Source organism: Balaenoptera musculus, chromosome 15 (assembly GCF_009873245.2).
Source record: "Balaenoptera musculus isolate JJ_BM4_2016_0621 chromosome 15, mBalMus1.pri.v3, whole genome shotgun sequence".
NCBI lineage: Eukaryota > Metazoa > Chordata > Mammalia > Artiodactyla > Balaenopteridae > Balaenoptera > Balaenoptera musculus.
In genome coordinates, this window is record NC_045799.1 from 16,621,956 (window position 1) to 16,636,745 (window position 14,790).

Here is a 14,790-nt window from a genome sequence, read left to right on the forward strand (position 1 = left end):
CTCTCCCATGTCTAAGGGAGAGAGGAGGTCGGAGCAGCTAAGGCCCCACAGATGAGCAAGGGTGACGGCAGATCAAGGCGAGGCTGGTGGCCTCAGCCAAGCCAGGCTGGCCACACGGGAAAGAGGCTCGAGTCTTCAACCCAAGTGTTATAAGAAGTGCCAAAAGGATAACACACTCGGGTTTGAGTTTTGGAAACAGATGATTCCAGACTCCAGGGGAAAGAGACCATCTGGCATTTTATTTCCTCTCCTTCCCAGGACCGCAGTGCCACGGCAAAGAAAGGAAACAAAATAAGGTAAAAACGCACACAGACGAAAAGAGCAGGGTAGAAGACAGTGGTGAGTAAGTGATTTTTTATAAGTTTCCAGAAGATGGAAAGCAGTTAGGGGAGCAGTGAGCAACTTAGGAGACTGGGAGTTGACCCTGGAGGAGGATTCTAGCAAGGATGGAGCCAAGTCGTCCTAGTGCTCCCTGCAGAACTCCAAGAGGCCCAGGGCTTGGAGGGGCCAGGCCCAGCGTGAAGAGTAGGGTGCAAACGGGCAGTGGTTCGGACGTCCAGATCCTGGCCCTGACCTCACAGGACGTCCAGATCCTGGCCCTGAAAATGGGCAGTGGTTCGGACGTCCAGATCCTGGCCCTGACCTCACAGGCAGGAGGAAAGAGGTTTATTCTCTAAAAACATAACCAGGCCACCTCGGCCACAGCAGAGGGCAGGGATGGCACAGAGCCGAGAGCGGGACCAGATGAGAGTCTGCACAGTGAACGGGAGGCCCCCAGGGCCCCCTCCCTTCCCTGTTCCAGACTCCCTGCAGCTGGGCCCCGCCCCACCCCCCCATCCCCTCCCACCCCGGCAAGAATCTGAAGGACTCATTCGCTTCTGGGAAAAGTGAACAACTCCACAGAAATCGGACTGGGCCTTGGAACATCCCCGCAAAGGCCCCGGCAGGCAGCTCACCTCCCCGGCAGCATCTTGGCGATCTCGGCCCAGCGGTTGCCCAGCACCTTGTGGGCCTCACAGATGATGCGGTCCTCTTCCTCCGTCCAGCAGGACTTCTTCACTTCGGGGTTGAGGTGATTGTGCCAGCGCTCGCGGCACTGCTTCCCCAGCCGGCCCTTCAGGTGCTTGGCGATCAGCGTCCACTGCTTCGTGCCGTACTTCTTGACCAGCTCGATGACCTTGGGGGAAAGCTGCTGTGAGGCCAGCAGGACCGGCCCGTTCCCCACCCCAGCACCAACCAGCGGGATGTCACACACCCAAGGTCCAGCCGGACAGCCCAGCCAACACCCAGGGCAGCCTCAGTCCCTTGACTCCCTGGGGTGGGTGAAGGCCCGCCATGGGGCAGGCACTGTCCTGGGCGTTACCTTCTGGTCCTCCTCTTTGGTCCATGGCCCCTTGACGAGGTCTGGATTCAAGACCCTCAGCCACCGGTACTGGCACTGCTGGTCAGTGCGGTTCTGGGAAGAGGACAGGCACCCGTGAGAACTCCTGGGATGGTGGCCCTGGACCCTGGACACACACTGGGCTCAGGGGACACCTCAGCGGGGTTCTGTCTTGTTCCCTGCACCACCACACACTGCCTGCCCACGGGCCGGAACACGCATGGCTTCCCTGTGCTACCAGAGGGCCCGGATGGAACCAGGCAAACTCAGAACCACGTGGGAAGCCACTGCCTGCTGCCCTAACACAAGGGGGCCGCCCCGTCCCAGCCTGTAGGCTACATCAGGGATCCTTGCTTGCTTCTGGGAGGGTCGTATCTCCCTGAAGGTTTCAGATCACATGGAGGAGGAGGAGGAGGAGGTGAGGAGGGGAGGTGAGCAGGGTCTGGTGACTTGGTCCCTGAGCTGCCCGATGAGCCAGGAGATAAGCCGACAGTGGCTCCTGCCGCATCCCCTCCCTGCCAGACGCCGGCAGTGCTGGGGATGGGGGACCCGAGGGGGACCCGCATCACCAGGAGCCTCTAGATGCTGCACGTGGTGGCACCAGCCAGCTCCGCAGGGGCCTCACCCTGGAGCCCGCTCAGGTATTGTTTCCCCTCAGTTTCAGTTTCACGGTTGAGAAACCGAGCACCAACTCGCTCCTGACTTGCAGGAAGAAATGCAAATATGTCACTGATCTGATTTCATGATCACGGAGCCCAAGACCCCCAGGCACACGGAGGCTGCTGCGTGGAGACGCTTACACCAGGGTGCCTTGGATTCCGGTTTGGGAAGAAAGGGCCTAGGAAGCCTGGAAGGTTGTTTTGTTGGGAGAGCTGGGGGGGGGACTTGGTAAGGAACCCCCCTTTCTTCTCCTTGACAGAAAGTCTGTCCCGGGCCCACTGTCCTGGGGGAGGGGGCCGCAGAGGGGCTGCACTCACGGGAAAGTGGCTGGCCAGGAACTTCCAGTCTTGCTGTCCAAACTGCCTCACCAGGGCCCTCAGCTGCTCATCCTGCCAAAGCCGGAAAGACAGGGGGCTCAGCTACACGCGTGCAGAAAACAGCTGCTCTTGACGGAGCCCTCCCCAAAGGAAACGGCCTCACTCAGCCACTCAGTCATGAAGTGATCACCTGCTACACACCAGGCACACCAGGCACGGCAGCGGGCAGCACTGGAGCTGCCCAAGCTCATGGGACTCAAAGTCTAGCTAGAGGGAAGCAGATGTTAATCAAAGGCTCCTGCAAACAAAAGGAAAGGTGCTGGGGGGGTACGGAGAGGTCGATGGCGAGGCCTATTTGGGGGGGTCCAAGGGACAGGCTCCAAGGAAGTCCAGTGAGGCTAGAATGCAGGAGGCAAGCAAGAGGGATGCAAGAGGATTCTGGAGGGGACGGCAGGGACCAGACCACACGCAGGGTTGATCCGGGCCTCTGCGTCATGCAAAGCCACTGATGCGCTAAAGCAGTGGGTGGTCACGGTTCGGTGTGCTTGTTATGAACTTCACTTTGGCAGCTGCAGGAAAAGGGGCTACAGGTGGGCAGAATGAACGAGAGGAGGCCATTACAGGCACCTGGGCCAGAGACGACAGTGACCCAGCACTGGAGATGGGGCACATGGGCAGAATCAAGAGCACTCAGAAGGGAAGGAAAACAGTACCTGTTAAAACGTTCTCCTGAATATCAACGACTGATTTACGCAACAACACGAAATCACAGTATCACTGTGATGAGGGAAAGAAGCCAGACATAAAGAATATACACTGCATGATTCTGTGCTTAAGAACTTCTAGAAAATGTAAACTCAGCTATAGGGACAAAAAGATAGTCAGTGGTGTCTGAGGTCAGGGGTGGTGGTAGGGAGAAATGGACAGCAAAGGGAGTAAGAAATGCCTGGGGTGATGGAAACGCTCTACGGTGACGGTGCTGGGAGTTTCATGGTAGCATGTCCATTGAAACTCACTGAATTGTACTTTAATGGTTGTAGTTGATTGTATGTAAAGTATTCTTCCATCGAATCAATTTTTTAATATCTTATATATATAAAGGAAATGTAGGAAATCCCCTGGCGGTCCGGTGGTTAGAATTCCGCACTTTCACTGCCGAGGGCCTGGGTTCAATCAAAAAAAAAGAAAAAGAAGAAAATGTAGTATATCCATACAGTAGAATATTATTCAGCCTTAAAACAGAAGGAAATTCTGTTACAAGCTACAACGTGGATGACCCTTGAAGACATTATGCTAAGCGAAATAAGCCAGACACAAAAGGACAGTGTATGAGTCCACTCTTGTGAAGAATCTAAAGCAGTCAAAATCATAGAAACAGAAAGTAGAAAAAGGTGGTTGCCAAGGGCTAGGAGGAGGGGGGGGGAATTAAGTGTTTAATGATTCAGTTTTGCATGATGACAAAGTTCTAGAGACCTGCTGCACAGTGAGAATATACTTCACGTATTGAACTGTACACTTAAAAATAGTTACGATGGTACATTTAACGTTAGGTGTTTTTACACACACACACTCTCTCTCTCTCTCTCTCTCTTTTTCTCTCTCTCTCCTGGACAGAAAAAAAGGCCACCAGAGAAATCCAGACCCTCAACTGCAGCTTGGCCACAGCCCAGCATCGGCTGGACAAAGTCCCCATAAATCCTGTAGCTGAGCCAGCCCACGCCCACACAGCCAGCCCCGGACACCCTGCCCTCCCCTGCCACCTGCCCGACCTGGCCAGGCCAACCCCTGCCTTCCGCCCATGTCCCCTGTGTCCATCTCCAGCACCACCATCCTCCCCGACGACTGGGGGGGTCACTTTCGTCTCCAGCTCCTGCCGGACCCCATGGGCCCCCTCCACCTGTCCGCTCCCGCCTGCATTGCCCTCGTCCCTCCGCAGCCATCTTATCCCACCTGCCCGGCACAGCACCCTCTCCAACTCCCTCAGCCTCAGGCTGCCCCCAAATCCCTTACCCACCCTACACACAGCAGACTAGCTCCCTGGAGCTCAGCTGTGGTCACGTCCCACATCTGCTTCAAAAACCTTCAATGGCTTCACCTTGCCAGCTGAACAAGCCTACATCTCTGCGTCCGAAGTCCAAGGCCTTCCGGGATTGGACCCCATTCGATCTTTCCATCTTAATCAACCACGCTTCCTCTTTAAGGACCCTTCGCTCCAGCCAAACGGGGGTTCCTCTTGCTTTTCTCCACCTATAACCCGTTTCCTATTGACTTACCCACCATTTTGCACACCTGACTGATGAATTTCCAAATCCTTACCCATGAAACTGTTCTCAACCTCTCAGACAACAGTAAACTCAACTTCTAAAAGCATTTCGGGGAATTCCCAGGTGGTCCAGTGGTTAGGACTCTGCGTGTTCACTGCTGAGGGTGCGAGTTATAATCCCTGGTCGTGGAACTAAGATCCCACAAGCCTCTAGGCCAAAAAGAAAAAAAAAAGAGAGAGAAAGAGAAAAAAAAAAAATGGCATTTCGACAATTAAAGGTGCCTCCTACGTCTAGGAGGCTTAGTATAAGACAGGAGAGACACCACAGTGAGCACAAAAGACACCAGTCTTGGGACTTCCCTGGTGGCACAGTGGTTGGGAGTCCGCCTGCCAATGCAGGGGATACGGGGTCGAGCCCTGGTCCGGGAAGATCCCACATGCCACGGAGCAACTAAGCCCGTGCACCACAACTACTGAGCCTGTGCTCTAGAGCCCGTGAGTCACAACTACTGAAGCCCACGTGCCTAGAGCCCGTGCTCCTTAACAAAAGAAGTCACTGCAATGAGAAGCCTGCACACCGCAACGAAGAGTAGGCCCCGCTCACCACAACTAGAGAAAGCCCGTGTGCAGCAATGAAGACCCAACGCAGCCAAAAATAAATTAAAAAAAAAAAAAGAGACGCCGGTCTTGCCAGCACCATGATGGCCACAGCATGTCCACAGGCCTGTGCATGGTCCAGGCAGAGAGATGTTCTGGGGTAGGGACCCCGTCTTGCTTGTTCTTCTAAGCCTGCAAGACTGGAATACAGTCCCTGGCCCACAGTGGGATGAACAGAAAAGGCTGGCTTAGCACTCCTCTGAAGAAACATCTTTTATGATTTAAGAGTGTTTCACAACTCAAACAGTAAGGGGGAAAAAAAAAAAGACTTAAAACTAAACACATACAGGAAAATAGAGGTAGAATAAAAAGATAAGGCCAGTAGGAGTCTAAATTGGTACAACTAAGTCAGAAAAAAACCTGACAGTTTCTAAACTAAACATATACGTACACCATGAGCGTACCTAAGTATCCTCTCTAGATGAATGAAAACATAATCCTCAAAAATTAGGCAAGAATTTTCACAGCCACTCTATACACAATAGCCAAAAACTAGAAATAGCCCAAATGCCCATCAAGGGAAACATACTATGGTCTATCCATACAATGGAATACTATTCAGGAAGAAAAAATGAACAAATTACTGAATCGTGCAACATTATGCTGAACAAAAGAAGCCAGATAGAAAAGAGTAGAGCTGTATGATTTCATTTGTAGGACATTCGAGAACAGGCAAAACGATCAAACAGAGAGACACTGGATGGGCGACTGCCTGGAGCTGGGAAAGATGGACCACAGAGGGAACTTCCGGGGATAATCAAGGTGGTGCTTATGTGAGTAATATACATTTATCAAAACTGTTGGAACTGTTCACTTTAAAAAGGTGCATTTGACTGTATATAAATTATACTTCATAAACTTGATTAAAGAATAAAATCAATTCAGAGCTTGGTATTGCAGACAAAATACAATGATTTTTTTTAAATGATAATAAAGAGGGGGTTTGCAGATTTGGCTAAACCTCCCAGCAGTTAAAGGACAAGAAGCACAATTAAAGTCCACGATGCAGAACACACCAGCTTTCAAGAGACACAACGGCAATTGCTGGCCCCAAGGTCTGAGAGATGCATCCCCCTAAGAGTTCTCAATACTGAGAGTGCCCAGGAATGCTCTGAGAAGAAGCATCATCAGGGAGAACCAGAGTGCCTATCTGCTTCTTTTTTGTTGTTTTTTGGCCGCACCACGCAGCTTGTGGGATCTTAGTTCCCCCGACCAGTGACTGAACCCGGGCCCCCAGCACTGGAAGCACGGAGTCCTAAAGCTGGACCGCTAGGGAATTCCCCCATCTGCTTCCTTCATCAGCTCCTCCTCTTCATCATACTGGTCGGGGCATCAGGCAGACACAACCCAGGCTCTGTTCCTGGTCCAGCCTCCCAGCTGCCATCACCTCCACCCCCTCAATTGCCCCTCGGTGTCACTCACCTCCTCGTGGGTCCACTTGACCTTGCACTTGCTGTCTCGCTGCTCCGGCACATCTGAATCTGTGTCCTGGTAGTGCAGCTCATCCAGCTCCTCACTGCAGGGAAAGCAAGCCAGAGGTCAGGACATGTGTCTCTCTACCTGCTGCCCCATGATGGACGGACAGTGTGGACTGTGGCCATGACCTCTAGGGAAAGGTTTTGGGGACGCAGGCTTTTACTGTAGGTAAAATGTAGGTACTTCCACCCTCCTCTTTTTAAAAACTTTTTAATGAAATGGGATTATGGGCTATTTTTTTCTTTACTCTCTCTTTTTTAAAAACTTATTTATTTATTTATTTATTTTTGGCTGCGTTGGGTCTTTGCTGCTGTGCGCGGGCTTCCTCTAGTTGCAGCGAGCGGGGGCTACTCTTTGTTATGGTGCACGGGCTTCTCATTGCGGTGACTTGTCTTTGTTGCAGAGCACGGGCTCTAGGCGTACAGGCTCAGTAGTTGTGGCTTGCAGGCTCTAGAGCGCAGGCTTCAGTAGTTGTGGCGCACGGGCTTAGTTGCTCCGCAGCATGTGGGATCTTCCCGGACCAGGGCTCGAACCCGTCTCCCCTGCGTTGGCAGGCGGATTCTTTACCACTGCACCACCAGGGAAGTCCTCTTTACTCTTTCATTTTCAGTTAACACTCTAATGATTTCAAAAGCTACAAGAAAAAAGAAGTTAACATTTCACCAAGGACTTCCCTGGTGGCACAGTGGATAAGAATCCACCTGCCAATGCAGGGGACACGGGTTCGAGCCCTGGGCCGGGAAGTTCCCACATGCCGCGGAGCAACTAAGCCCGTGTGCCACAACTACTGGAGCCTGCGCTCTAGAGCCGGCAAGCCACAACTACTGAGCCCGCACGCCACAAATGCTTAAGGCTGTGCGCCTAGAGCCGGAGCTCCACAACAAGAGAAGCCACTGCAGTAAGAAGCCCGCGCACTGCAACAAAGAGTATCCGCCACTTGCCGCAAGTAGAGAAAGCCGGTGTGCAGCAATGAAGACCCATCGCAGCCAAAAATAAATAAATAAATTTATAAAAGAAAAAGGATTTCACCAAGAATATTATATTCAACACCAAACACCTATTTCAAATTTTCTTTTAAATAACAAAACTTTTTCAACTTGCATGGGTATTTTAAGGATTAAAGCCGATGATGTATGTGGGCTTCCCTGGTGGCGCAGTGGCTGAGAATCCGCCTGCCAATGCAGAAGACACGGGGTGGAGCCCTGGTCCGGGAAGATCCCACATGCCGCAGAGCAACTAAGCCCCCGCGCCACAACTACTGAGCCTGTGCTCTAGCACCCGCGAGCCACAACTACTGAGCCCGCGTGCTACAACTACTGAAGCCCGTGTGCCTAGAGCCCGAGCTCCGCAACAAGAGGAGCCACCACAATGAGAAGCCCGCACAACACAACCAAGAGTAGCCCCCGCTCGCTGCAATTAGAGAAAGCCGTGTGCAGCAACAAAGACCCAACACAGCCACAAAAAAAAAAAAAAAAACAAGCTGATGACGTATGTAATCATCAAGCACCAGGATTTTAAGAAATATTGTTTGAGAAAACCATTTAAAATATGTTATCTCAGTAACTATGTCCATTTTTGCATACCCCTTCTCAATCCTTGCCTACACATAGGTCTAGTTTATGGAGCGAAAAATCAGAGTACAAGCAGCTTTGAATTCTGGATGCTTTTATTTTCTAACAGGTAATTTTCCAAGTTACTCCAAAATCTTCCTATTTATCAGGTTTAATAGTTACAAAAATGGAGATCATGCTATCCACCCCCAGGCATGTCCGGGGCTCACAAGAGCACCCTCCCAACTCCATTAGTCACCTCTGTCAGGGACATTCCGAAGTCAGGCATTTTTAAGTGGGAAAAGCCTACACGTCTCCAAACAAGCAAGGCAAGCACAGGCCTCTCCAAAAGAGGAAGAGGACTTCCTTCTGTGGCCACGCTCCTTTCCCCTTCTCAGCATCTTCCTAACCACACCCACACTCCCCAGAGCACATTGGAAATCCTCCCGTCTCATAACATAAGCCCTTAGGCTGCAAGTGCCTGTCTCCTTGACAACCTGGACGGAGGTCAGCTCCACCTCACATCTGTAGGGCCTTTGGGGGGGTAGCACCAAAATGCCTTAAGAAATGTTTGCTCTGGGAATGGCTGGATATAGGAATGAATAAACATGCAAAACTGCTGCCTCTTAGTCGATAAGAAATGCTAATATAAGTAAACTTTTTAGAATTAGGAAAGGAAGGGACAGACGGATTTCTAAACCCAGCAATACATCAGTCACAGGAGGAGCTGGAATTCAGCCTTGTCTTGTCATTCCCAACCCAATTCATGGGGTCCTCCACTATCGCAAAGTAGGAGGCAAAAAAACTCTACAAGATTCTAATAACAGAAGGAAGCTGGCTTTAACATCAACTGCCCCCAGACTCTGTTTTGAAAGAAACTATCTTTGGTTCTCCAGCACCCAGCTTCTGACAGAAGCTCAGCAAATGTTCGAGGAAGAAACTGTTTCTGTGTGAACACTCTCTGCTGCTCCAAAATACTCTAATGGGGAGAGCAGCTCAGACGGCTGGGAGAATTCTGTGAGGTAATATACTTCTATCACCAACACGATGATGACTGTCTACTTCACATGCATTCTCATTATCCCCATTTAATAGATGTGAACATTGAGGCTCACAGGGGTTATGCCACCTGCCAATTCCACTAAGCCAGGCTCCAACTGGCACCTTCCAGTCCTCATCTCGTAATCCCAGCTGGAAAAGCAGAGGCTAAGTCGGTAGTGGCAACCACATGGAGGTCCAACACACCCTTTCTATGCCCTTTCATGTGCTGGGCTCTGCTCCAGGTAGGGTGAGTCAGAAGCTGAGCAGGAAGTAGGGCACTGGTGCAGAGGAGAGTTACAGCGAGTGGCCAAGAATCAAACTGAATGCTGTTCCAGGGTACAGAACTCATCCCTCACCTGGGGGGACGGGGCGGGGGGTCCTCCACTGAGCCCCAGGGGAGAAGTAGCAGAGGACCTGGGAGTTGTCTGGGGCCTTGGTTGTTGCCTGGAGTTAACACTTCCTGAACCAGAAATTCAGGGCCTGACAAGTGCCTGCCCAGAACAACCCTTGGGAATTGGAGCTGCCCTGAGAAATTGTGGCCTGAGGAAGACACACCCTGAGCCTGACCACTGCCCAGGGATCAGATGCTTCCTTGCTGAAAGGAATTCTAGGGAAAGCCAGCAACGATTGCTTCTCAGGTCTATATGCTGGGCCTGAGAAGGCAAACACCATCTGAAGTGGGGTTTGAAGTTATCTGGGCTGCATGAATCCAGGGAGGCAACAGGGCAGAATCCCATTGTCCTCCGTGACTCCCAGACTGGTTGAAAAGCCCAGAGCTCAGGCACCGGGTGCACAGGTCTAAGACAGCGACCTGGAGCCCACAGACCTGGTTCCTGGCTTGACTCTGCTACTCATTCTCTGGCGAGTTAAGTAAGATGGAGACCGCAGTTCCTGCCTCCACCCCAGGGGCTGCTGGCACAGAGCGGTCTCGATACACATCAGTCTCTCTTCCCCTCGCCTTCAACCTCAGCTGCCCCAAACCCCTCATGTGGAACAGGAAGACAGGTCTCCGAAACGAAAACGAGCTGGGGTCCACAACCCAGGTGGTGGGGGACCAAAAAGTCACCCCCCCCCGCCCCTGCATCCTTCCTAGGTCGGGGGAGGGAGCTTGGGGTTCTGTGTTTCCCCAAATGTTAAGAAATGCCCACCGGCAAATCTGAACCCCAAAAGGCTTGAACGACAAGAGCCTCCCAGGCTTTGGCCGCCCGCTCGCCGTGACTTGGAAAATCACTTTCCTTCTCCAGGGGTCGCCTCCCTCCCCGGTAAAGCCCCTTCTAGCTGACACCGCCGTCCCACCCCCACCCCGCAATTAGGCGGGAGACAAAATGACATCATGCAGGGCTTGGCCCGGGTCCCAGGAGACCCGCCCGCCCCAGCTCCGAGGCCCAGGGAGCCGAGCGAGGGGCCCCCGAGAGCCCCCCGGCTTCGCGCGTACCCCCCGCGTCTCCCCGCGTCGGGCGACACAGGACACTGCGTTTCCTGAGGACCCCACCCCCGCCCGGCCCAGAAGGGCCACGGCGAGGGTGGGGGCAGAGGTCGGGGTGGGGGGGAGGTCGGGGAGGGGGGAGGGGCCCTTAGCCTCCCGGCTCCTCTCACCCGCGTGTCCGCCGAGACATCCCCCCGGCCCGGGCCGCGCCGCGCTCGCCCGCCCGCCGGCTGAGCCCGGAGCGGGAGCCGGGCCGGGGTCAGGGTGCGGGCTGCTCCGGCCGCTCCGGGCCCCGGGGCCGCGCTGCGAAGCGTCAGCGTGGCCGCAGGTCCCGCCGCTGCTCGCAGGGGCTGCGGTAGCCGCCGGCGCGCACAGAAGCACTTTTCTATCTCCCGCCAAGCGCGTCGGCGCCGCCCGGGCCTGGCGCGCGGGCGGGCTGGCGTGCGCGGGGCGGGGCCAGCGGGCGGGGCGTGCTCGGGGGGCAGGGCCGGAGAGCCGAAGAACGCCGCACCTGCGCAGAGCCCTGAAGCCCCAGGGCAGGGAGGGCGTGGGTGTGGCTCAAAACAGGCAGCCAGGTGACTGAGGCCTGGCCCGAGCCAAGAGTGATCGGGGCGGCCCTGGAGGAAAGACTGAGCAAAGGGAGTGAGCCGCAAAGATGGGAGAGTCAGGCCGGGGAAACCACCTGTGCAAAAGGGCCAGCTCTAGTCCAAGCCTCTCCTGCGTCCCTACAGCCCCACCCCAAAGCGGCCCCCTCACCCCTACCTAGACCGGGTCCGTGCCTTGAAACCATCTCCCTGCTTCCTTTCCAGCCTCGAATTCAATGGCTCCAGCTCCTCAGCTTGACTCCTGGCAGCCAAAAGCAAGCCTCCTAGAATGCAAACCTGATCTTGACTCTCCAGAACTTAAAATCTAGGTCCTCTCCCTCAGGGTTAAATAGTCTGTAATCAGGAATTTATAGGATTCTGCCAGATCACCGCCCCACCCCCCAGCCCCCAGCCAAAGGAAACTCGCCAGCCTCCTGGCTTTTACTCGGGCCGAGTACACTTCCCACCCCTCCCACCTGACTAGTTCCTGTTTATCGTTAGAGTTAGTTCATGGCCCAGCCTGCTTGTTGACTTGTGTGTCTCCCCATTTGAACTATGGGCTTGCTAAGGTCCAAGTGGCCCCTCAATTCACAGCAGTATCCCCAGGGCCCAGAATTCAACTGTTGCACTGAATTCAGCTTACCACATGCTTAAACTCCTAGAGGCTTAGCAAGGATTTTCCATTTTAAGTTGCCATTTACCAAGTACCTCCTGAGTGTCACCCCACATCCAAGACAGGGTGCTGAAAGGGGGATAAATGAATTATGAGACAGGAGCCTGGGGAGATGGGCTTAAACCTCAGCCTCTTAGCCCCTGCTTATGCCTCAGACCCCTCTTCCAGAAACTTCTGGCCACATGGGGACAGTCCAGCCCACTGCTGCAAACTTCACTTACCACAACAGAAGGAACATTGACATCTTATTACACTTGCTAGAAGCTTCCACATCAATTAACTCAGGGCTTCCCCCACCCACTTCCCTCATAAAGTAATTCATGTGGACATCCCCTCTTCATTGCTAGGGCATAATATTTAAGAGTGTAGGCTCTGAAGCCAGACTTCCTAGGGTTTCATTCCCAGCTCCATCATTTACTAGTTATGTGATCATAGGCAAATAACTTCTCTGTGCCTCAGTTTTCTCATCTATAAAAATGAGATTTATCAAAGACTTAGATAGTTTTTACTATGTGCCAGCCACTGTTCTGTATGCTTTATACATTTTAATTCATTTAATCCTCATAGCAACCCTATGAGGTAGTATTAGTATTCTCTTCTTTTGTCAGATGGGGACACTGAGACACAGGCCTCCCCCAGGTCACACTGCTAGTAAATGGCAAAGAAGGGATTCAAGCCTGGGCTGTCTAGTTCCAGAGTATATGCTATTAATCACTACACTGGTACCTACTTTGTGGGATGGTGTTAGGATTAAATAAATTTATATATGTAAACCACTGAGAACAATCTCTGGTACATAATAAGCACTATATTACTTTTTGTTATTATTATAACTCTTCAGCTGCTCTCATGCTTGTCCTTTGAGGTCTAGGAAGCTGCTTTGCACACAGCACACACTCTCACATGGATTATTAGTCCCATTTCAGGAGAGAGACAGGACCTGCCAGCTCAGGCAAGGTATTTGCCCAAGGCAAGAGACAGGGAGCAGCTGTCTCCAGTTGCTAGCCAGTTGACCAACACACTTATCGACTGAAAAAGAATGCACAACCTAGAAGTTGAGAATTATGTTTTATTCAGCAGTATTCCTGAGAACTTAAGCCTGGGCTATAGCATCTCAGATAGCTGAGGGACTGTTCCGGAGAGGTAAGGGAGGAGCCAGGATATATAGTAGTTTTTGCAAAAACAAAAACAAAAAAAACCCAAGTAGTCAGAACATCAAAAGATTACTGCTAACTGAAGAAAACCAGACACCTTAAGTTAATGAATTTAGCACTCTTCTATGTGTGGGAAGATGCAGGAGTTTGAGCTTATTGAAATTACTTGTTTGATACACACCTTAACTATCTAGGGCCAGCATCCTATTTTTCTCCATCCTGAATCCCCCAGGGCGCACCATCAGGGGTCGCTGCAGTGGCCGAGGGCTTGATGGCCACAACAGCCTTTGTTTACTGAAGTGGCAGGTGATGTTCTTTGTCCATATCAGAGTCTAAGAAGCCTGGAGTCAGTGCTTCGAGTCAGAGAGCAGGGAGGTCACCCTGGTACCAGATGGAATCTGGTTATCTGCACAAGTGTGTCTTCTCCAGTTATCGTCATGCCAACAGATACCCCTGGAGAGAAGACTCCAAGTGTCCTGGGTGCAGCCACGGCTGGGAGTGGTCCCTGGGCTCAGGACTGATAACATACAGACTGCACTCTACCAGGAACTTTTTCCTGCACATGCCCTCCTTGGACAGGGAGGCTTCAGTCATTTGGTCATTCCACAGTTTGCCCCACCCCAGGTTCCAGACCCCAGGGCCTGCCCCCGTCTTGGGAAGACAGCATCAAATCTATTAAATGCTCGGGATGCAGCATCAGCCTGGACACAAAACAAACACTGATTGATAACAAATAAATGATAAGTCGGATCACATGTCCCTCTGCCTGGCGTCTTCCCCTCCACCTACTGAGCACCTCCCTTTTCACCCTTGTCCTCCCACCGTACTTCCTCTGCCCATAATCTTACTGCTCTCTCAAGAGCAGACAGCCCCACATTCACATTTCATCTTCAGATGTTGACCATAATGTTTGGCTCCTGGCAGGTACTCACAGAAGGGCTTTTACACATTTTTAATTGAATGAATGAAATGTTAAAGCTAACATTTGGGCTGGAGAGTTGTTAGGAAGGCACAGAACTGGGGGAACTTGGACTGCTAGAGTTTTGATTGTGTCTTATACGGACAATCAAAAGAGATTTTGAAACAAAGGAATGTTTTTCAGATACTTCTGCCCAAGGAATTCCCTGGCGGTCCAGTGGTTAAGACTCTGCGCTCTCAATGCCTAGGGCTCAGGTTCAATCCCTGAAGGGAACTAAGATCCCCCAAGACACACTGTGCGGCCGGAAAAGAAGAAAAAAGTTTTAAAAAAAAGATACTTCTGCCTCACCCCCAAGGGCATCAGTGTAGAGGACAGAGTCATGGCAGCAGGTAAGTGGCCAGAGGCATGAGAGGTCCAGGACCAGCAGTGGAAATGGGAAACTTTCAACAACAGGGTGGATCCCAATGCAGGGAAGCAATTCAATTAACTGATTCAAGAAATCAGACCTCAACAGATAAATTTCCTCGCCCACTTCTCAAAAGATTGAGATTTTATGAATAACTATTTGCAAAGCACCTATATTTGAGTTCCAGCAAAGGACCTGCAAAATATTCAGGTCAGAAAATAATAGCTGGATTTTACTGGGGAAGACACCATGGGCCAGGCACCATACTAAGAGCTTTGCCTTC

General features: G+C 52.0%; 1 protein-coding gene across 1 annotated transcript in view; it reads right to left on the reverse strand.

The window, feature by feature from the left end:
• The window catches only part of MYBL2 (MYB proto-oncogene like 2), a 28,887-nt gene extending 17,773 nt beyond the window's left edge, over positions 1–11,114 (reverse strand). The window contains exons 1-5 of the mRNA XM_036827111.1: positions 10,942–11,114; positions 6,701–6,794; positions 2,359–2,430; positions 1,364–1,456; positions 957–1,177 (exon numbers count right to left, since the gene is read on the reverse strand). Of these exons, the coding sequence (XP_036683006.1) occupies positions 957–1,177; positions 1,364–1,456; positions 2,359–2,430; positions 6,701–6,794; positions 10,942–10,961 (500 nt within the window). The 5' untranslated portion in view covers positions 10,962–11,114. The remainder of the gene's footprint in view (positions 1–956; positions 1,178–1,363; positions 1,457–2,358; positions 2,431–6,700; positions 6,795–10,941) is intronic.
• Between the last annotated feature and the right edge of the window lie 3,676 nt (positions 11,115–14,790).